Source organism: Ascaphus truei, chromosome 6, assembly GCF_040206685.1.
Source record: "Ascaphus truei isolate aAscTru1 chromosome 6, aAscTru1.hap1, whole genome shotgun sequence".
NCBI lineage: Eukaryota > Metazoa > Chordata > Amphibia > Anura > Ascaphidae > Ascaphus > Ascaphus truei.
In genome coordinates, this window is record NC_134488.1 from 63,052,897 (window position 1) to 63,076,855 (window position 23,959).

Consider the following 23,959-nt stretch of genomic DNA (forward strand, 5'->3'; position numbering starts at 1 on the left):
GCACCAAAATTAGATTATAAGATCTTTATGTAACCCTCTTTATTTATGTACCTCAGACTATGCACCTGGTGCTGAGGTGGGGGCCTGAGTCCTTATGCCTGTAATAAGTACCACGTGTGCAAGGAGTCAGCAACGGAACACAACTGCAACAACACTTTGTTATATAACTGATTTATATAGATATATATTAAACGTTAACAGGAACCTCGTGATCCTTAGAAACAGGATCACCACATACTAATCACAATACATTTTCATTACAGTTCACATAAACGCTGTGTGTGTGTTGGTGTCAAACCAAGAGGCCTCCCAATCCTGGGTAGGCAGGCCTATATTTGAGGTACCGGTACACCGTTGGAGCTCATGTTTGTCACTGGGTGTAACAGGCCTGTACTGCGCAAAGGTTTATTTTGGTACCACTGTTTCCTATGACCATCGGGGGATCCCTTCCGTCGGCTGTTTCTCCTCCGTACGGTTCCCGATCTCAGCTGCTGGGCTATCCAGCTTTTTAAGCTGCTCTCTAACCTCTTAGTAACTGCAATCTCCCCCACACAGGACGCATGCAAGTCCCGTGCCACAGGTCATTCGGAAGTGAGCCTGAATCGTTCAGGTCTGTGCAAATCTGCCTCTGTCATGGCTGCCCTCTTTTAACAACTCCTCTCACTCCCTCCTTCACCATCCTCCTTACTGGCTCATCATAGTTACATGTCCATAGGAGAGGGAGCAATATGCATGTGTTTCTTGTCATACACAAGGGGTTACATCTAGAACTGGGACTGCCTGCAACATTCTGCATACAGAGCTGCATATACTGTCCGTGCGTTATAAAGAAAATAACATATTATAGCTTTGGGTCCTTTCTGTCACTGTGTCATCCTACAGTGAGGCAAAGATTTCGAGGTCACAGGCCCTTGTGAATTCTGCAGGTCTGTATTATTATATGTGTTTTACTCCATTTAATCTCTATTTCCTTCTCCAAAACCAATAGCAACACATGATTAAAACCAGTTCTGTACATTAGCCCAAGGCACCATCATTTGCATAAATGCCAACAGAGAGAAAACACATTTTCTGTTTGTACCAAGAAAACTGCTGTTGTCGAGACGTTAAAAAAAACAAAAAACAAACATCATTCATATCCTGCCCTGGATAGGACACTGTGAACAGGGCTTATATATTAACCCTGCAGTGTCTAGCTTTGCTTAGAGGTCTGCAGCACACTGCAATCCTCAGCATGACAATCTCACAGCTATACAACAAGATTCACCCTACACCACTTTACTGCCTTAGATCAACTTCACAATGCAGACAGTGTGGTGTAAGGGGAGGGAGGAGACAGATTCACACAGGGAGCAGAGATTGCACAAGCCCCAGGGCCAAACTCAGAGAGTATCCATCAGCCTGCACTGAGCCTAGATATTGATGAGCTGATCAGTCACCCAGCGCCACATAATAATCCCAGCTGAAAGCAATGGATTGCTATTACACTGGTAATGTTTCCTCTGCTGCCCCCAGCCCCTCTCTATCATGACAATACACAGTATATAGCACTGCCACCTGGCTCAGGATTTCTTAAATCGTATCAATTTAGATAGCTCTTCTGTCTGAAACTCGTAAACATCGATGCAAACTTATGTTTATTTGTATCCATCCTACCAAGGCGGATAAAATGAGGACTAACTGTAAATAGGTTTGCAGAAACCTATACAAACATTTGTACATTTCAGTGATACATACGGTGCAAATTTTGTTTGCCCCCACAACTGCATCCATTTTGTCCTGATAAATATGCCCCACAGTTACTTTCCGACAGCAGCAGCCTGAGTGTCTCTCACCTTCCACCAGTGATGTCAGTAGAGTCACGTTGGCCGCCTTGCGTCTCCCCGCTGGCAAGTTCAGCCCTATCTTTTCCAGCCGTTCTCGGAGGCAGCGACCACCGTTCTTTGACTTTGCCCTGGAGGGAACAAGAGGTGCACAGTTTGTTTCTGAGTGTGTGCAGTAGGTAAATGTTGATAAATAGCCTTTATTATAAAGGGTCAGTCCTGACTATGACCAAAGTGAACCAATGGCATGTACGTGACTGACAGAAACATAAAATGGGCGAAACAAATAAAACAATTAAAAGCAAGAATAAAGACTAATATAAAGGCTCACCCAAAACTCTTGCCCCCATCCTCCATCCCAAATATGTTTCACTTTGAAGTATCCAAATCTTCATGTCCACCAACCCAACAACCAGCTAATAAGTCACAGCACTCTTTGTCGCAAGTTATGCTATGTAAGCAAACTTGAGGGTCATTTTCTATTGAGACATATAGGCTAACCACACATATATTTACCCCACATTAGAGGTACACAAAATTCAATGAATGCCAGTGGTCACAAAGATTAAATATAACCAATGTAAATATATCTCAAGTTCACACCCAAGCATGAATTATGTGATAGAGTTAAGGTAAATCTTCCAAGGGGCCAGAATGTTATCATATTTAGAAACCTAATGTACCAGAAAGTCTTCAGAAACTCAGTATCTCCAAAAAAAAAGGCCAATTTTAGCTCAAAGTTATGGTATAGAGTGGGGCTGGATTTCATTGAGTTCAAAGCTACCAGGCACATTGCTGCCACTAATGTGTTTAATTAAATGTAATATATTCTTATTTTTTAATTTCTTCAATAGTTTTACAAGAAACACCCGTGGGTCCCAGGGAATTTGCACAATGGTCAGATAATTTACTAGTGTATTGACTTTCTTCCACAATGACAAGCTTGCGGCACAACCACCAAATATGCGCCATTGAGCACATCTGGTCACACTCCCTCCAACAGAGCAAACAAGCCATTGGGTAAATGTTACTCAATCTTTCAGGGGTCAAGTACTACCTAAACAGGATTTTATACTGTATGTTTTCTTTAAGCGGGGTGCATATGGAAGATTGCAAAGTTATACCACACTTCATCATCCAAATTCATAGGAAAATCCAACTCCCATTCAAACGTGTATTTATGTTTGGGGTTCTGATCCTGGAACACCAGCTATTGATCATGGACAAAAGCATTGTGGAAGTAAAAGGCTTGAAACATTAGGCCTTATTCTGTATTTTGATTTCAATGGGGCATTCTATTCAGATCGTTACTATAAGGGCCATAGCCTCTCAAAGATGGTTAATGACAGAAAGTTTGTCTTGGCTTCACTGCCTGTACAAAATTTCCATGCTGCATGAATCTACAAAATTCCCATATGGGCAGATTATATTTGCTCTGAAGTCTAAGGCTCCTAAATGCACCCCCCCCCCCCTCCCCTCACATATAAACCACTTTAAAAATACTGCATCCATTCCTTAAAGAGTTTCACAGAAAGACCCAGTTCAAACCTCGGATTCCCAAAAAGGAGAACTATTTTAGAACCTTGAGATGATAGGTTGTATTTGAAGGCCTGTGCAAGCCCACATTTTTAATTAGTGTTGAATCACCGGGACAGAAGATATATGACCGAGTAGTCATTGAAGAGGGCAGCCACAATAAATCTTCTAGTGGGATAGGTTGAACCTCATCAGTTTCTATTGATACCAATGGTTTTGCTGAAGCTAAATTCGAATGCCAAGTAATAAGTTGAGTCAATTAAGCTGCCAACAAAATATTATCTCAAAACAGAGACATACAAATATTTGTATATTTATTTTGAGACTCTTTAGTGTTTCCATGGTAACCAAAAGGAAGTTGTGTTTGCGATCTTTTGGCATGACGTACATTTTTAATTATTTGTTTTCCTTTGTTTATAAATTAAATATGTGTACTAACTACATTTATCCTAAAGAACATGCCACTGCTATTAGTTCACTTTGGTCTTATGAGGGACTGAGAGGTCACTATCGCAGTTTAATGAATAACCCTTGAGCCTTCAAAGAGAAAGAAGAATGGTGTGTTGCTTATATACTGACCTCCGTAGAACCCCTCCAAGCAGAGACGCGTTGAGACACTCCGGGGGGGAAAGGCGCCTCTGAACCTCTCCCACTGTCACCTTGTACTTGGATGTGGAACTGAGGAGGGAGAGGCGCCCAGGGACAGAACAGAAAACCTCGTTTGGGTTGGTCACCCCTCCGATGAGGCTGTCCTTATGCATAGACAGGGAGGACATCATGCTGCCATTGTGCTTGGATGGAATGGGAACTGCGGAGATTTTGTGGATGAGAGAGAGAGACGGAATAGATATTTATTATTAGCATCATACGTATCAATAACATAATTTGGCCTTTGTATCATCAGCTAAAAGTCACTTTTCAGAGCAGGTTGGACATTTATTCACTGCCACTTTTATTGGTACCACCTAAGAAGTGCATGTGACGGTGAAGAGGTAACCAGGCTCACTAATAAAGGTTAAGCCCGTTTGGTTACCTCTGATTCAGGTTTTGGGGTTCAGGAGTGTTAGCTCTTGGACCCAACTGTTGTAAATGCATTACCTGTAATTATGTGACAATAAAGAATTTTTGCCTTTTTACCTTTCCAGGGATTCCAGCAAGCAGGGATTGCTGTGGTATGAGTTTCAGGGGGGAGGGGGGTTTTGCGGAGAAAGGGTTGTCAGATTGTGTCTATCTAGTCAGGGCCCAGAGTTGCTGGTTCCCCTAAAAATGTACCCAGGAATCAGGTCGGATGCCAGGATGCATGAAGACACATTGTCTCGGTAATATCTCCCCTTGAAAACGTTTGCGCGACTCACTACTAGGGGTCCCTGTTTCAGCACAACCCAGAAAGGTAAATGGGATGTGAGGTGTCCTTGAAACAGTCAAGGGGTCCCTGGGTTAATGGGGATACCCAGTAAATGCCCAGGTCACCCAGAACCGTGTTCGGGGTTCTGGAGGTACTCCAATCATCTACAAGGTTGTGAGGGGACTTTTAAAAGTCCAATCCTAAGTTTATTGTATAGAGTGTGGCGAATATGGCTAGTAAGAAATAACGCAAAACATACAGAACACCTACAAGCTCAAATTGAACCCCCAAAATACCCACAACATATATATAAGCATATAAGTTTCACAGAGGAGTGCTACTGAGCATGGCAATATAATTTAAAACCAGAGACATAACATAAAACACAGACAAAGCTCAGTGCACATCCAGAAAAACTTATATACGGTACAGTGCCTAAATATACATGTATAAATAACTAATAAATAAAATGGTCTTTTAGTTTAAAATTTTGGCCAAATTGTTGTAAGCCCTTGAGCCAAACTTCACGGCAGACCACGTTTCAAGGGTCCCTACACTAATATAAATTCTTAATAACCTGTGCATTGCCAGGAAGAATGATTTATAATAAATCTGTCAATATAAGTTGCAAAAGTTCTAAGTCTGATTGAAGCTTTTATTAACCTGTACATTACCAGGAAAAGCACTCTGTAATAGATTTGTCACAATCACACTGCATGCAGGCAAGTTCCCCTGATAGTTGGAGATGCCATGGAGTGAGCTTTTAACCATTTAAACGTAGGCACTGTACCGTATATAAGTTTTTCTGGATGTGCACTGAGCTTTGTCTGTGTTTTATGTTATGTCTCTGGTTTTAAATTATATTGCCATGCTCAGTAGCACTCCTCTGTGAAACTTATATGCTTATATATATGTTGTGGGTATTTTGGGGGTTCAATTTGAGCTTGTAGGTGTTCTGTATGTTTTATAATTCTTGTGCAGCTAGTCTTGGCTGTTTTGGAGGGTGGCAACCTTCTAACCAATTGAAGCTCACTCCCTCCCACATTTAAATGGTTAAAAACTCATTCCATGGCATCTCCAACTATCAGGGGAACTTGCCTGCATGCAGTGTGATTGTGACAAATCTATTACAGAGTGCTTTTCCTGGTAATGTACAGGTTAATAAAAGCTTCAATCAGACTTAGAACTTTTGCAACTTATATTGACAGATTTATTATAAATCATTCTTCCTGGCAATGCACAGGTTATTAAGAATTTATATTAGTGTAGGGACCCTTGAAACGTGGTCTGCCGTGAAGTTTGGCTCAAGGGCTTACAACAATTTGGCCAAAATTTTAAACTAAAAGACCATTTTATTTATTAGTTATTTATACATGTATATTTAGGCACTGTACCGTATATAAGTTTTTCTGGATGTGCACTGAGCTTTGTCTGTGTTTTATGTTATGTCTCTGGTTTTAAAATATATAGTAAGAAATAACGTGCAGCTTCTTATTCTATTTCCCATAACCAAAAGACTTAGGATATTTTTAAAGTGTATGTTTCATGGAACAGTGTGTTTTAAATCATATCTGTTTGTGCACAGAAATGAGCTGAGACTTTCAGAACCAATGCTCTGACAGGCCACTGGGCTACCAAGTGGTGCCAGGAGGTCTGGCAGGAAATCTGGAGATGAAAGCCTCAGAGGATGACCAAGGAATCAAGACTATTTGGACAGGAGGGAAGGATTCAAGTATCCACATCCTGAGATCAATGGACGCCCTTTGCATTTCCATTGATCCCACCAGAATGGCAGGAGCCTGTCACCGCGGGTGGAATTGAGGCAACCAAGGCCAGAGGTGCCAAATTGCCCTTGCCCGTTGGTTCATTCAGATTTCCTGGTAACCATGTTGTGTATACCAGCTTGTCTCTGATTGGTGGCGAAGAAATTTTTCACGCTTTGGATTGGGCTATAGTATTTTTTGAATGAAAGTCAGAGGTATTATAACCCCTTGCACCATTAGATAGTGTTCTCCAGTGTTATCCAAGGTCTCTCATAGTTCTCCAATACTCTAAGATTCTAAGTTTCCTGTTGCAAGTCTCCAGCAAGAAAAGAGCTGCTTCAGCGAAAGCTGCCTGGAATATTTTCTGTCCTGTTTTTGCAACCGTTATCAGGGATAGGATTCCCTGCATCTAGAGAGTCTAGGTTGTTACCCCAATTCCCAAGTAAGTGTGTATTTTTGCTGTAGTTTGTGTAACGTGTGTTTGCCTTTTCCTGTGAATAAATTTACAATTTATTTCATTAACTTGTTTTGCTCAATGCATGATCCTGGTAAAAAGGTGTAAATGGCCTGGTCTCCCGTGACAGTGCAAATAAGTAATTGTAATGCAAAGTTGTACCTCTTCTCTGCCAGGGGGTCCGAGAACGCATTGCGAATGCCCCTCTGGCAGGGAAGAGATTAATCACTCTCTTGCCAAAATTATGACGACTGAAGCCTCCCCACCCTCCCTTATTTTAAGCAATAACAAAGAGTATGAACATATTAATGCATCTGAAACCACCATGCAGGCTGTTGTGGATGAGTTTGTGTGGGTACCATATTGTTTGTTTAAATGATTCTTTGTCTGCTGACTTAATAGAGAAATCCACAGATCCTGATTATCCCACAGACTGTGCCAGAATTATGTCACATGCCTCTGGGCAGCTCCACTCACCCAGTCCCCGTGAGAAGACAAATACCCAGAATAATACTGTGGGTTATGGCCAGGTAACTATTTCACTGCTGCACGAAGCCAACAAGTGTCACGCTACTTTCTGAATGTAAGCTCTTTGGGGAAGGCCAAGTATTTTAGGTTGTATGAAGCAAGAAAGGGAGAGGGGGCGGAGGTAGTTAGAAGGCACAGTCGCTGTGAGACGCAGCATAAAGAAGAGTGAGAGAAGAAGAGAGACAGGGAGGTAGGGGACAGTAATATGAAATGGGCAGGCACTGTGACAAGCAGAGAGAAGGACAGAGGGAGGCGGAGCATAGGGGAAGGCGACAGGAAGAGTGGCAAGGAAACTGTATATTGGTCCATATCTACTGTGCAGTCTTCTGCATATGGTACCCTATACCGATAGAAAACACCTTACAGTTAAGTCGGCAATGGGCTGTAAGGTGACTTCCAGCACAAGAAGGTCACTGTGTCTTATTAGTAAATATAGGCTATTATACATAGTGCACTATGACAGGCACCAAATGATGTTGCAAGCATTATATATATACTGTACATACCGTGCTTTTTTCTGCAACAAAGCTGGGGATACTGTGGTCTTACAGCAATCTTTTTGTGAGAAGATATTAACACAGTAGCCGTCTGCGCATGTACGTGAGCTCACGCATGCGCAGACGACTACTGTGTTAATAGCTTACACCAGGGGTGAGCAAACTTTTTAAGTTGAGCCCCCCTTTTGATCCGTGATATTAGTCGGGCTACCCCTACCTGATGTAATCCAAATCACATGAAAATAAAAACACGTTATTAAATCTGTATACAATATAAATGTGCATACAAATACGTAACAATTCTTGCATATTTCAACCTTTTTAAAACCGCAAAACATGACAAATTGTATATGGGGTTTTAAAATAACTGAGTGTAGTAGTATAAGATAATACTGACTGCAATGTTTTACTCTCTGTTTCAATGTTTTTCCTACCCTTCTCCTCTCTCTCTCTCCCCCACCCACCCCCCTTCTCTCTCACCCACCCAACCTCCTCCTCCTCTCTCACCCACCCTCCTGGCAGAGGCGGACGGTGGGAGAAGATGACGGCGGCCCACCAGAGCGGAGCAGGGCGGCAGAGGAGTTGGATGATAGCAGAGAAGGATGGCCGGGTAGGAGCTGCGCTGGAGCAGCGGCAGACACCGGAAGTCAGTGAAGTCTTCACTTCAGGTTGGACCACTGGAGCGCACTCCTCCCCGGCCGCTGTCCAACTCCTCTGCCGCCCTGCTCCGCTCTGGAGGGCCCCCGTCATCTCCCACCGTCCGCCTCTGCTGCTGCCCCCCCCCCCCCCCCCAAATCTTGCGCACCCCAGTTTGCGCACCGGTGGCTTACACAGTAGCTATATGAAAAAGGTGGCGATACAGCGTATCCCTGCGTACCCCAGAAAAAAAGCTGTGTGTGTGTGTGTATATATATATATATATGTTTATACGGTGGAGGTTTCTTGTTGTCTTTTTCACCCATCATAACTTAAAATGTGTGTGTGTGTGTCTGTGTCTGTGTCTGTGTCTGTGTCTGTGTCTGTGTGTGTGTCTGTGTCTGTGTCTGTGTCTGTGTGTGTGTCTGTGTCTGTGTATGTGTCTGTGTCTGTGTCTGTGTCTGTGTGTGTCTGTGTGTGTGTCTGTGTCTGTGTCTGTGTATGTGTCTGTGTGTGTGTCTGTGTCTGTGTATGTGTATGTGTATATACATACAAAGACCCTGCATTTCTTTCCAAATTGGCTTGCAATTTATTAGTGAAATGTAACATTTTTGATCTTGTCTTTTAACAAAGGAGTCTTTTCTGGTTGCATCTTATGATCAAAAAATGATTTAAGCCCGCTAACCTCGTCAAGGTAAGCTCTATTTTAGCAGGTACCTACATGAAATACATCATATTTCTCACTGTCCTGTGGACTAAACAGTTTCCAAGAGCAGGTAGAAGGGAACCTGGGCGATATGTGAAAGTGCTGGAAGGGTTAAATGAATAAAGCATGTATGTTACCTGCGATTAAGTGCTATTAAAACTAACAAAAAAACAGAAATAACATTCCCAGCGCATAATGGAGGAAGAATTGTCAGTGCACCAGTTCTTTAGTGGGAAATATATATATATATATTATACTTTACCATTCTGCAGAACAGCAAATAAAGAGGCAGCACTCACAGGTAAGTATCCAAAAAAGTATATTACAGCAGTCACATATGTGATTGTATGTGTCTGTTGTAATACACTTTTTTGGATACCTACCTGTGAGTGCTGCCTCTTTATTTGATGTTCTGCACAATGGTAAAGTATACTCTCCATGTTTTATGGGACTAGCACCTAGCCTTACGGATTTTTTGACTTGGAGTGCATTTGCGTTCTCTCTTTCATTCTCTCTTTCTCTCTTGTGTTCTCTCATTCTCTCTTTCGTTCTCTCATTCTCTCTCTCGTTCTCTCATTCTCTCTTTCGTTCTCTCATTCTCTCTTTCGTTCTCTCTCTCTCTCTCTCTCTCTCTCTCTCTCTCTCTCTCTCTCTCTCTCTCTCTATATATATATATTTATATACACATATATACTGTATGGACTTCTCTTGTTTGTGTCAGTCACAGAGACTCCCAACCACCTTCTCCTGTAGAGGGAACTTCAGACTACCACAGTGTGTTTTATACCTATTTTCTAAATGGAGATTTGACAAAGGACTCGCTACCTAAAAGGAGAAGTTGTGTCAAAATAAAGTTGAACTAGTCACTCAAGGGTGTATTGGTATACACGCTATATATGTATGTATGCACACACATACATAATGTACAGTATATGTATATACAGAATTTCCAGATTGTCACAGACAATAAATATGCATAGAAAACTAGTTTTTTTGTTGCTTTACCCCAGCCGTGGCCAAAGGTTGAAGGCCCCTCTGCTCATGAAGGTGTTTAAATAATCCATGAAATGAACATGTGACATGATGATGGCATCTCGTCCTTTTTTTCACCCTCCTCTTAAAAGGCCAAAGCTCGTATAAAGAGGTGGTGTGAAAGGACTGAGTTAATTTGTGTGTTCATCGAGGTGACTCATTTGTGTGCGACACCCAAGGGAAGAGCAGAGATAGCACAGCACCCCCCCCCCCCCCTCCCCTCCCTCCCTGCTGATCCAGGGCCTGTGATCCGTAAATTGGGAGCAATTAGCTTTTAAGTAGCCATTTTATGAGAGTTCTGCTAATACATGTTAAACAATAAGTGTTACACTCAAAAATAGGAGTCTTCTCAAGTCTCTATAGCTCATGTGTGTCTGTAAGAGGAGTGGGTGACAGTTATGTGTCCCTGATGTCTGTGTATTAGGAGGGGGTGAGAGGTGTCCCCCCCTGATGTCTGTGTATTAGGATGGGGGAGAGGCGGGTGTCCCTGATGTCTGTGTATTGGGAGTGGGTTAGATGTATCTGTCCATGTTGTCTGTGTATTAGGAGCAGATGGGAGGTATGTTACCTGATGGGGGTGAGAGTTATGTGTCCCTGATTTTTGTGTATTAGGAGGGGCTGAGAGTTATGTGCCCCTGTTTTCTGTGTAATAGGGGGGATGAGAGGTGTGTATGGAAGTAATATCTCACAATTGTACAATAACAGACCTGTCTGTGTTTCCTGTGAGCATACTGTTATTCTTTGACTCACCCAGATTGTTAAGAAAGTGAGAGTCACAAATAATACATTGCTAACCTCCCTATTCCAAACCACTCATCCCGGCTTCAACCCTCTGCTGCCCAAGAGCCCTGCAGTCAATGGGCTAATAGCATGTGCGCTATAAAACAGGTGACGGTCTATGACTGAAATCCAAATCTTTACTACTGCTAGAAAAAACCCAGACCTGCAATTTAAGGACCCCCCCCCCCCCCATTCAAGATATGGAGACCACACAATGTCTAGAAGTGGAGTCTCCCACTTCAGAGACCAGCACTCACACATCAAAAGGCACATCTAGCACCTTGCCTTACGGATTTTTTGACTTGGAGTGCGTTTGCGTTCGTTCTCTCTCATTCTCTCTCGTTCTCCTCTCTCTTATTTATATCCATTTATTCCGCTGGGGAAATAGTCTTTGGGATGCTTCTAGTGAGTTGTCTGCTACCAGTGGTCTATATGTATCATTGCAGTAAGAAGTGAGCTTTGGCACACTGTCCCATTGTCAGTGTCTTAGAACCGGCTTATAACGCCTGGCGCAGAATGTTACACTTTCCACTGCAGATCTGGTGACTTATTTCGGCTCAAAGGAATGGAGCACAGAGATGCAGAATGAACACATCTGATAACGTGCGCGCTGTAAGTTTGGTGGGATTCTTCCCATTGCACAAGCTGGTGCAGATAGGGAAAAAACTGAAGCAAAGTCATTTGATAAATTGATACAGGATACAAATGCCCCCAATTTGCCTCTATACATAGATCGCCAAATGCTCTGCCTACTGAATCTGAAGTCCTCGCTATGGGCCACATTTACTAAGCCATTCTACTCCATAAAATATCTTCCACAACAGTACAGTCATTTTCAGCCAATTCAATTGAATAAGCGCTATTCATTTCATAGCGAGGAAGTACTGCTGTTGCATTGCCACACATTGTCTGTGTATCACGGCACACTCCGGCATTGCGTTGCCGCACTGCACCATTTGCTGCTGACTGCTGCGTCAAGCATAAAGCCGAGTTTAGGGTGGCTGCTTCTTGACGTGCGTGCGCACGTCCATCGCAAGTTCGGGTTGTTCGGTGGGAGTGTTCAAACTGAAAACTCCACCGGCGGTAAAGTGCAGCGTTGACGCTGCTACACTTTGCCACTACAACCCGAAATTATATTTGGGGCAGCAGTCGTGTCACATGAGCTGGTTCAGTGAACGAGCTCTGTGACACGTTCGCCACGCCCCCCAACGCAGCTACCCAGCTCCTGCAGCCTGGGCACAGATTGCCAGGATGCAGGAGCACGCGGGGGAGGCGCGCACGGACGCAAGCCTCCGTAGCAGCCACCCTGAACTCAGCCTAAACACAGTTGTTGGCTAGATTGACGCACAGAGATTGTTCAAGGGTTAAGAAATGATCTGCCCAGATAATAATAACAACCTGCTTTCTTCATTTATTTGTTTGACATAGATCTGATTTATGCCACTTAAGACCTGGCGGAGGCTTTTAACACAAAATAATAATAAAGAGTTGGATACATCCCATTTTAATGATCTGTGCTTTATATAACTCCTAATACATTTCTCCTAACCTCTTACAAACTGACACAGATGGAGGAAAAACTCCAACTCTATACATTGACACTAAAAAACAAAATTACTTTTTGTGGGTCAATTTCATGGCAAACATAGGATCTCCTGTTGATTGATAATGAAACATCACACATGTATGGAACTCGCAGCCTTGGATTGATGGTCCCTCCAGTCAGGGAAAGGGTTACTGCCATTGAACAACAGATTGCATCCATACCGAGTATCAATTTGAGCACAGGGAGTTTGGGTAGTTTCCACGCAGGTCTATAATTACAGAAGGAATCCCATAGAGGCCATGTGACAGTCCCATAGGAGCGACAAGGTGAGAGTTTATTCAAGCAGAGCTTCTGTTTACAAGCAACAGCATCAAACTCAACTCCCCTTCTTCCCGACAAATCCCCCTTTCCAGCCAGGGACCCTAATTGTTCAGTGCCCATCCTTGCTTCATATCTGCCATCCCTATAGACTTCCCCATACAGGGAGACCGCACTCACTTGGGCACCACATGAGGTGAGCCTGATGCTTCTAACCTGGAGTACTGGTTGTCATGTAGCAGTGTTTGTGTGGTGTACAGGTGGTGTAATTATAGGTCAGAAAAAACGGCACAATATTAATCTAATTAAAAAAAAAAAACATTAAATCCAATCAGTCATCAGCCTGTTCTTGATAATATTGCAGTCAGGAGGTCACTCTGCACTAAATATAAACGTAGGACTTTCTCACCCTGGTCTTGATAATATTGCAGGCAGGAGGTCACCATACATTAGATATACTGTACACCCAGGCCAATCTGAGCCTCTCCCTGATAACCTGGAGCAAACAGCCAATGCCATATAAACTCGCAACTATGTAATAAAATGACACTAATCATTTATATTTACTAATACTGTATTAATTTTAAATAAATAAATACACATCACTCTGTTTTAATTTAAATTCTATCAGTCAGGTATTCAACATGATGCGATGCGTCAAAATTCATTCCCAGCAACAAATTACGCGTAGGAAGTGTATATATGTACGATGCACATTTTTTGCACGTTTGTAGTAGTTTTTAGTACTGAAATTTTGACGCACACATTTTTTCTCAAATACTACACAAGCCCCTTGTTCTACAAGAGATCTGTTTGTCCTTGATATATCTGGTGCTGTTGCTTTTTGTAAATATTAAACTTAAATTTAAAATATTAAACACTGCTGCCAGAATCACTCTACTCTTTCCTAAATCTGTCTTAGTGTCTCCCCTGCTGAAATCACTCTCCTGGCTTCCTATAAAATCTTTTATCACACACTCAATTCTCCTCCTCACTTTTAAAGCTTTACACTCTTCTGCCCCTCCTTACATCTCAGCCCTAATTTCTCGTTATGCACCATCCAGACTCTTGCGTTCTGCTCAAGGATGTCTTCTCTCTACCCCCTTTGTATCTAAAGCCCTCTCCCACCTTAAACCCTTTTCACTGACTGCCCCGCACCTCTGGAATGCCCTTCCCCTCAATACTCGACTAGCATCCACTCTATCCACCTTTAAGACCCACCTTGGCTTTGTCCCCGCTGGCGCTGAACGCACTCATGCTTAGAGAGCTCTCCACGCTGCAGAGGAAGTTGAGCGCGCTAGGAAGTTTAAAAAAATTTGTTTATATAAGCGCCGAGCGCCGGTGAGCGTGTGTGCCCGTGCATACGCGCGCACGGAGACTTGCATATATATATACGCAAGTTATCTCGCCAAGTGCCGCCCATTCAGCGAGCTCAGCGGTAGTGGGGACGCAGCCTAAGGCTGCGGTCCCAGTCATGACTGTGACACGCGCGCCCGGCGGGGGGGGGGGGGGGGGGGCAGCGCGTGCACAGCGCTAACCGCGATCTGCGGTCTCCAGGAGAGAGGGAGCTTGCGATGGGAGGGGGCGTGGTCGGGGATTTGCGGGGGCGTGGCCATCACGTCACGCCGCTAGTTCGCCCTCATTGGGTGAACTGCCGGTGGGGGCGTGGCCACGCCTCCGTCGCAAGGTTTAAACTCAATTTAATTGAGTTTAAAAAACCTTGCAGTACGGCGCGGCTGCACCTTCAGCGTCAAGGTAGGTACTGGGCCCTTCCCCATTGAGGGGTGCTGCTTACACGCTCGGCGTGCGCTGTGGCAGTGACTGGGACCGCAGCCTAAGACACACTTGCTTAAAGAAGCATATGAGTAGCACCGTGGCTAATACTATACATCTGATACATAAAGCTTGGCCCCCTGCAGACACTTACCAGAACTCCCTCCTACTGTCTCTGTACGTTCTCCCCACCAATTAGATTGTACGCTCTTCAGAGCAGGGACTCCTCTTCCGAAATATTACTTTTATGTCTGAAGCACTTATTCCCATGCTCTGTTATTTGTATTATTTGTTATTTATATATTTGTCACGTGTATTACTACTGTGAAGCTCTATGTACATTAATGGCGCTATATAAATAAAGAAAGACATACATACATACAAGCATGTGCCATTCAATGCACTGCACAGGGAGGAATGATCTGCAGGTTGCCACAGACCATCTCACACAGAACAAATGAAAAAAAAACTACAGTCAGCAGACAGGTGAGTGAAACATGATGCAAGAACAATAAGTCAATGAACAAGCCTGTGACTTAATTACTCCTGCCAATTATAGGGGCTGTGAGCTATTCACCTTGGGCTTCTATCCATAGGATAACAAGACAACACATGTCTGTGGCAGGAGGGAGGGTACAATTCATGCTTAAAGTTTTACTGCAGTGTACAGTATCTCCTCTCATTGGAAATCATAGGGTGTTTTCATTGATAAAATGTGCTGGTGAGAGAGAACATCTAAAAAAAAGTAGTGGCACTGGTCTTCAGCCGAGCTTACCAGCTCTGTGCTCCAATGAACATTTTTGGTAGATTATCCTAGGAACAGAAGGCCACTTACCCCTTCAGAAGCCCACTCACACCCCCATTATAGTATCAGTGATGTGTAAACTTGATGTTAGCATGTTATATGATTGTCTCTCACCCCCATTATATGGTGCTGCCGAATATGTTGTTGTTTTTGGAGAAATATTGTTGATAATAATAAGGCTTTAATAATGATTTAATACTTACAGACTGGTTGTAGGTTGTGATGCCTTTTAGGTGGACCAACAGAGTTCCTCATAGTTGAAATGATAGTGTGATAGTGTGATAGTGTACAGAGCTTTCCACCCCTCATAGGTTTCTTCTTCAAGTCAGTACACAAATGTACATGTCTCAAGGACCAAGACTGTACTACAATGATGACAATCACCCAGTTATGCCTAGACACCACTTTTGAAGTAGTCGTCCTGCCTGCTTGCTAATTAATAAATATATTTTTGAAAACTTTTCGGAACAAGGAGGTTCTGATTTGTGGTTACCTGACCTCCAGGGACCCTCTTGTTCACAAACAACGAGCAGGTTTGTCCACCATGCAAGAATACTTGCCCAGACATTGGAAGGGGACAACATCGCCAATGTGTCAAAACCAGCAAAAATATTGTGGGGGAACAGGGGGATGGATCTTGTGTTGGGGACATCCCCCCCTCACCCCCCCCCCGGCTTAGGTAAGGTAAGAGATAAAAGAATATATATATATATATATAATTTTGATGGGGATTGTCGCTTTAAAAAAAAGCCGGGTTGGGTCCTAATTGAGGCTAAAATAATTAAAATCAAGTGAAATCCATTCTGTAGGTATGGAATGTAATTTGGGAGAGAGTCTGAGTGCTATGGGTGGTATATTGCACAATGCCCTTACTGTATGTGCTATGCAGGAACAATAAGGAGATTTAACATGTATGTAACGTGGAATTCCCATGTCACTTGGTTAGGGCGTGTAATTGGTTCGGGGTGTGTAATTAGGGCATAACTGAATTTTTGCTAAAGTCTCCCAGCTGCAAAATCAGTGCGAAATGTATAAATATAATGGAATAGAATCCCTTTGTCTAATACATATTTTTTTTCTTCTACTGGTTTTGCTCCAGTTTTCAAGCCACGAGACCATCCCGTCATAATCACATGCTCTGCGTTCTACACTGATAAGCAGACTCCACTTTTGGTTCTGTTGTCTTGTTTGCCGACGCTGCTAACTTTAACGTACAACGCGTATGCGGCAGGATTTTATGCCAAGCTTGGGGAAAGTCAGCGTGTTCCTTTCTGATAATGAGAGATATGAATGTATTCGCTGCTTTACATTGTCTTACTCGGTTACCACTTGTCATTTAGGGGAAGCTTCATCTGATCCACACTGTATGCCACTCTGAGTCCTCTGGCACAGAAAGAGTTAAACATCCTTTGCAAACAAAGTTGAGCAGAGACCAAAGTTTTAAATAATGCAGGGAGCTCTGAGCCCGAGGTATAAATCTGTCTGGTTCCATGGGCTCTCAATAATGTTACAATGAAGGGTTTATTAGAGAGATATTTCACAGCACTGATATCTTCTAACCAGAGGCTGGTCTCCATGTTCCTGTGCAATGAGGCACCAATCTGAGGGACTTGGAGAATAACTCATTCACTGCCAGAGGGGAATGAAATACACTGCGGCAGTTCAGCTCGGGAGGGATTAGAAGTTTACAGTCTCCGTAGGACGGTTTATGGAAAACACAATTCAAGGTTCTAGCATATTGGTCCCGCAGAACGGTGGATCTCTTGTAGGCTGTGACACCGTTCAGTGGATCAACATATACGTTCTTCAAAGGTGTAGCTCAAACTACATTATGAAAGAAAGAAACCAGTACACTCGATGAACAAATCTATGAGGTTTCGAAAGCTAACCTAACAACTCGACAGGCGAAGACGAGGCATGTCTATTACTGATTTATTTAAATGAGCTCAACATGGGTGTTCGCACGGTAAATAGCGCCAGTCTTATCATTTTCCAGTTTGATTATTGTCTGTTCTTAATTTAATAACCCTTATTATTATGTAATGACCAAACATTAATCAGACTGTCAGACTAAGTAGCCTATTTAGGCTGATCTAGAACCCTAAAATGTGCATTGCCCAAAGTAAATTTTTAAAGGGCGTGTGCTGATGCAAATGAGCACAAATATTATGCAGACGTAATTATTACACACTGACGGATGATTGCGCAAGAAGTAAAAATTATGCATAGCCAATGGCGTTAATCTAAGACCTCATTATAATAATTTAAGGACCAGTTGTTTGCGACTTTGTTGTGCCTAATTCTAAATCGGGGTCTTATTTGAGAAAAAGCGATGGTGCATCTTTACGCCAAGGCTATCTTGCTAACTACAGCTGAACTCTAATTCAGGCACATAGTAACGGGGTATTTTAACCTTCAGGGGTGTCCGACGGCACCAGAGTGTCAGCGAAGCGTTGGCAACTTCCGAATCATGGAATGATTACATGACGCAACCAGGACCCAGATCCCGGAAACGGAGGGAGTGGGGGCTGTACTTCCATTTTCGATCAGGCTGCTTGGTTGGGGCTGTTAGCCCGACCACCCCCTAAATAATGAGAAAGTGCCTATGACGTACCGGGTACATCATAATGGCACTGTAAAAGCCCTAACTTGTCGCTATACACCATCCTGACTTGCATTCTGCTCAAGGATGTCTTCTCTCTACCCCCTTTGTATCCAAAGCCCTCTCCCGCCTTAAACCTTTCTCCCAGACTGCCCCGCACCTCTGGAATGCCCTTCCCCTCAATACCCAATCAGCACCCTCTCTATCCACCTTTAACACCGACCTTAAAACACACCTGCTTGACGACGCATATGCGTAGCTCCATAGCTGATAATTAACACCTCATACATTAACCTTGGCCCCCTGCAGACACACTTACCACAACACACTTCTACTGTCTCTGTACATTCTTCCTAACAACAGATTAGATTGTAAGCTCTTCCGTGCAGGGACTCCTTTTCCTAAATGTTACTTTTATGTCTGAAGCACTTCTCCCCTTTATGTGTTATTTATATTATTTATTATTTATATGATTGTCACGTGTATTACTGCTGTGAAGCGCTATGTACATTAATAGCGCTATTTAAATAAAGACATACATACATATGGTAAGCACCAGGCGGAGGTTTGAGAAGGCTGGAAGAGTATACTCAGTACACCTATATAATGCAGCAATTTTGGAGGGCTGCAAATGCATATAGATACACACTACCGCTATACAGTGCAGCATGTTCATTTTCGGAGGGCTGTACATTATATGTTACATAGTTACATAGTAGATGAGGTTGAAAAAAGACATAGGTCCATCAAGTTCAACCTATGCTAAATTTAGACAACAGATACTTTATCCTATATCTATACTTACTTATTGATCCAGAGGAACGCAAACAAAAAACCCCATTAAGGGGAAAAAAATAATTCCTTCCTGACCCCAAGAATTGGCAATCGGATTAATCCCTGGATCAACATCCTTCCCATGTATACTTATGTGGTATATCCCTGTATACCTTTCCCATCTAAAAAGATGTCCAACCTTTTTTTGAACAAATCTATTGTATCTGCCATCACAGTCTCCATGGGTAATGAATTCCACATTTTAACTGCCCTTACTGTAAAGAACCCTTTCCTTTGTTGCTGGTGAAATTTCCTTTCCTCCAACCTTAAGGGATGGCCCAGAGTCCTAAGTACTGCCCGTGGGATGAATAGTTCTTTTGAAAGCTCCTTGTTTTGTCCCCGAATATATTTGTATATAGTTATCATATCCACTCTTAGACGCCTCTTTTCTAATGTAAATAAATCTAATTTAGCTAGCCTCTCATCATAAGTTAGAATGTCCATCCCCTTTATTCATTTGGTGGCTCGTCTCTGCACTCTCTCTAGTTCCATAATGTCTTTTCTTAGGATTGGTGCCCAAAATTGTACTCCATATTCAAGGTGTGGTCTTACTAATGCTTTGTAAAGGGGCATAATTATGTTTACTTCCCTTCCATCCATTGCCCGTTTGATGCAAGATAAGATCTTGTTTGCCTTTGCAGCTACTGCATGACATTGGGCACTATTGCTAAGCCTGCTGTCTACAAGCACTCCTAAATCCTTCTCCATCAAGTATTCCCCCAATTTATCTCCATTTAATTTGTAAGTTGGCTTTTTTTCTTGCATCCCAAATGCATAACCTGACATTTATCTGTATTAAACCTCATCTGCCATTTACCTGCCCACGTTTCCAGTCTCTCCAAGTCCTTCTGAAGAGAAATTACATCATGCTCTGATTCTATTACCTTACACAATTTAGTATCATCAGCAAAGATGGAGACTTTGCTCTCGATCCCAACCTCAAAGTCATTAATAAACAAGTTTAAAAGCAGGGGTCCCAGTACCGATCCCTGAGGTACTCCACTCACGACTTTAGCCCAACCTGAAAAAGTTCCATTTATGACAACCCTCTGTTGTCTGTCTTTTAACCAGTTTTCAATCCAGGTGCATATAGATACACACTACCGCTATACAGTGCAGCATGTTCATTTTCGGAGGGCTATACATTATATGTATAGAGGTACTCGGCATCATTATACAGTGAAGCATGTTCATTATCCCAAGGGCTGTATTTTTATAGTTGCACTTACTACCACTCCACTATACAACGCAGAATGTTTATTTTCCAAGAGCTGTATATGTGTAGAGATATACTCACTACCACTGTATATGTATAGAGGTACTTACAATCACTATACACTGCAGCATGTTCATTTTTTAAGGGGATATATATGCATAGAGACACTCACACCACTATACAACGCAGCATATACATTTATATGGGAATGTATATGTATGGAGGTACTCACTCCCTCTATAAAGCACAGTGTGTTCATTTTTATGGGGCTGTAGATGTACTGTATAGAGATACTCAGCATCATTATACAGTGCAGCATGTTCAGGGGTCTGTGGCAGGGAGCGGGTGCACACGGGCATGACAGGTGCCGTGAGTGCTGCTTTAATTGATACTTCTTGGTCCCAGGCGTGCGTGCAATGTGAGAGATTCGCTCACCGGCCCACTCCCCATCTCCATAGCAACATCTGTCAGAGGAGTGGCCCCGACTAACCAGAGCCCCCAGGGGCCGTGTCCAGCGGAGAACACAATACTGTATCAATTATCCTGTGATATAATGCACAGAGAATGTATTGATCTTACATGATATCCGCAGTGAGGCCGGGAAAGGAGGCGCTGTGTCATATTAGTACTTCTGTGCACCGACCCAAGAGCTGACAATCTGATGTTACTTGTATTTCCTGTACCCAAGACACAGGGTTACAGACACTGAGATTACAAACAGGGCCCTCCATGCTTTGTTGGATCCTAGATTTCTCTGGCAGTGCAGTGATTAAGAGGGGTTTAAGTGTGCGTGAAGATACACCTTACCACTATACAACACAGCACCTTCATTTTCAGGGAGCTGCATATGTATTTATATATTCACTACCACTATACAGTGCAACATGTTCATATTCACAGAGCTGTATATAGAGATACGCAGCACCACTATACAGTGTACATTTACAGGAGGCTGTATATGTATGGATATACTCACACCACTATACAGTGCAACATGTTAATATCCATGGGACTCTATGTAGAGAGAGATACTCTACACAACTATCCAGTGCAACATGTTCATTTTCACTATACATGTGGAGAGATACTCACTACAACTATACCATGCAGCATGCTCATTTTCATGGGACTGTATATGAATAGAGATACCAGCCACTACCACTGGTAAATGGGTAACACGGGATAATGGTACAGAGTATCTGTATACACTTCAAAGCTCTTTAACTTGGAGGAATAAAGAAATGCAGTGCAGGCCCCCGTGGCATTGAAGCAGTTAAAGTTGCTCCAAGATACAAATCCAAATAATCATGGCACTTATTTCAAATGCCTGATAAGGGGTAAGAGGCTTGCGGTAGGCAGTGCAGAGACCAGAATTAACTTTACAACAGGGGCAGCCAACTCCCGTCCCCATGGACCACCAGCAGGTCAGGTTTTCAGGATATCCCAGCTTCAGCACAGGGAGCTCAATCAGTGTCTCAGTCAAAGAAGGGACTGATTGTGCCACCTGTTCTGAAGAAGGGACTGATTATGCCATCTGTGCTGAAGCAGGGACTGATTAAGCCACCTGTGCTGAAGCAGGGATATCCTGAAAACCTGACCTGTTGCTGGCCCTTAAGGATTGGAGTTGGCCACCCCTGCTTTAGAACATAGTCCATGGCTTGGCCTCAGGTAAATCACAGGTATCAGAGAAAAACCGCTGGGATCCTTAACCGGATATAATTGTTTATAGGGTGATTCATCATCTCTTCACAGATTTTACCAGGTGACTTTGTGTCTTACTATTAGAGATGTGGGAAATGTTCCCGAAAGTTCATGAACCAGAAGAAATTTGCCCCCTGAACCCTCCCTTCCCCCTCCCTTCCCCATCCTTCCCCCCCCTCCCCTCCCTTCCCCCCCTCCCCTCCCTTCCCCCCCTCCCTTCCCCCCCTCTCCCCCTCCCTTCCCCCCCTTCCCCCCCCTCCCCCCCCTCCCCCTCCCTTCCCCCCCCTCCCCCCCCTCCCCCTCCCTTCCCCCCCCTCCCCCTCCCTTCCCCCTCCCTTCCCCCCCCCTTCCCCCCTCCCTTCCCCCCCCCTTCCCCCCCTTCCCCCTCCCTTCCCCCCCCTTCCCCCCCTTCCCCCTCCCTCCCCCCCCCCTTCCCCCCCTTCCCCCTCTTCCCCCCCTCCCCCTGAAAACAGCAAAAGGTTCTAAAAAAAATTTTTAAGTCAATATGCAGGTCACATGACCCCAAGTCCAGGTCACGTGACCCCAAATGAAGGTCACATTTCGGCCAAAAATGGCAAACATTTGGAGCATAGTCACCTTTCAACATTAAAAAATGCTAAATTTAGGAGCATTTGCAAAAAAAATCACAAAGCCCGATCACACATCCCTACTGACTCGCTTGCAATGTCACATGCTCTGCATTGTTCAGCGCTGAGAGGGCCACAGTCCGGTTTATGCACATGAAGGGGAGTTAGGGGCCAGACTCACAGGGGCAACACTGAAGCTGAAAACAGCACCAGATTGATCAAGGAGAAAAATCCCATTGATTTTCAGGAGTATTTGATGGGGTTCGGGGACCCCTCAGAGCACATACATGTTGTCAATGCACATATACAGTACAATATATATATATATATATATATATAAGAGAGAGACACATAGAGAGACAGAGAATATATAACAAGCAGCACAACCTTAACCTCCTGTTTATAGTAACAAAATACTAAAAGTACAAAGTAAATAATATATTAAAGTACACAACACTACAACTATGCGACCAGTTAGAGAACAGAGATCCCAAATCATTACAGACCCCTGACGTGTAGTGTCTGTGCCTGTCTTGAGAAAAGATTATGCATAAGCCAAAACATTGATTAAATAAATGACTATTTTGTATATTTTTCTAAGTCCTATGAGTGTCTGCATTTTTCACTTTATATACGTGTGTATGTGCGCACGCACTTATGTTTGTGTCTAACTGTGTGCATATATACGTGTGTGTGCGCACGCACTTATGTTTGTGTCTAACTGTGTGCATATATACGCGCACTTATGTTTGTGTCTAACTGTGTGCATATATACGTGTGTGTGCGCGCGCACTTATGTTTGTGTCTAACTGTGTGCATATATACGTGTGTGTGTGCGCGCGCACTTATGTTTGTGTCTAACTGTGTGCATATATACGTGTGTGTGCGCGCGCGCGCGCACTTATGTTTGTGTCTAACTGTGTGCATATATACGTGTGTGTGTGCGCGCACACTTATGTTTGTGTCTAACTGTGTGCATATATACGTGTGTGCGCGCGAACTTATGTTTGTGTCTAACTGTGTGCATATATACGTGTGTGTGTGCGCGCACACTTATGTTTGTGTCTAACTGTGTGCATATATACGTGTGTGCGCGCGCACTTATGTTTGTGTCTAACTGTGTGCATATATACGTGTGTATGTTCGCACTCACTTATGTTTGTGTCTAACTGTGTGCATATATACGTGTGTGTGCGCACGCACTTATGTTTGTGTCTAACTGTGTGCATATATACGCGCACTTATGTTTGTGTCTAACTGTGTGCATATATACGTGTGTGTGCGCGCGCACTTATGTTTGTGTCTAACTGTGTGCATATATACGTGTGTGTGTGCGCGCGCACTTATGTTTGTGTCTAACTGTGTGCATATATACGTGTGTGTGTGCGCGCGCGCGCGCGCACTTATGTTTGTGTCTAACTGTGTGCATATATACGTGTGTGTGTGCGCGCACACTTATGTTTGTGTCTAACTGTGT

The 23,959-nt window shown here is 43.4% G+C and overlaps 1 protein-coding gene across 1 annotated transcript in view; it reads right to left on the reverse strand.

Annotated features, from left to right (window-relative positions):
• Positions 1-23,959, reverse strand: part of TFAP2E (transcription factor AP-2 epsilon) — a 37,045-nt gene that overhangs the window by 4,106 nt on the left and 8,980 nt on the right. The window contains exons 4-5 of the mRNA XM_075604573.1: positions 3,939-4,167; positions 1,836-1,954 (exon numbers count right to left, since the gene is read on the reverse strand). Coding sequence (XP_075460688.1) covers positions 1,836-1,954; positions 3,939-4,167 — 348 coding nt within the window. The remainder of the gene's footprint in view (positions 1-1,835; positions 1,955-3,938; positions 4,168-23,959) is intronic.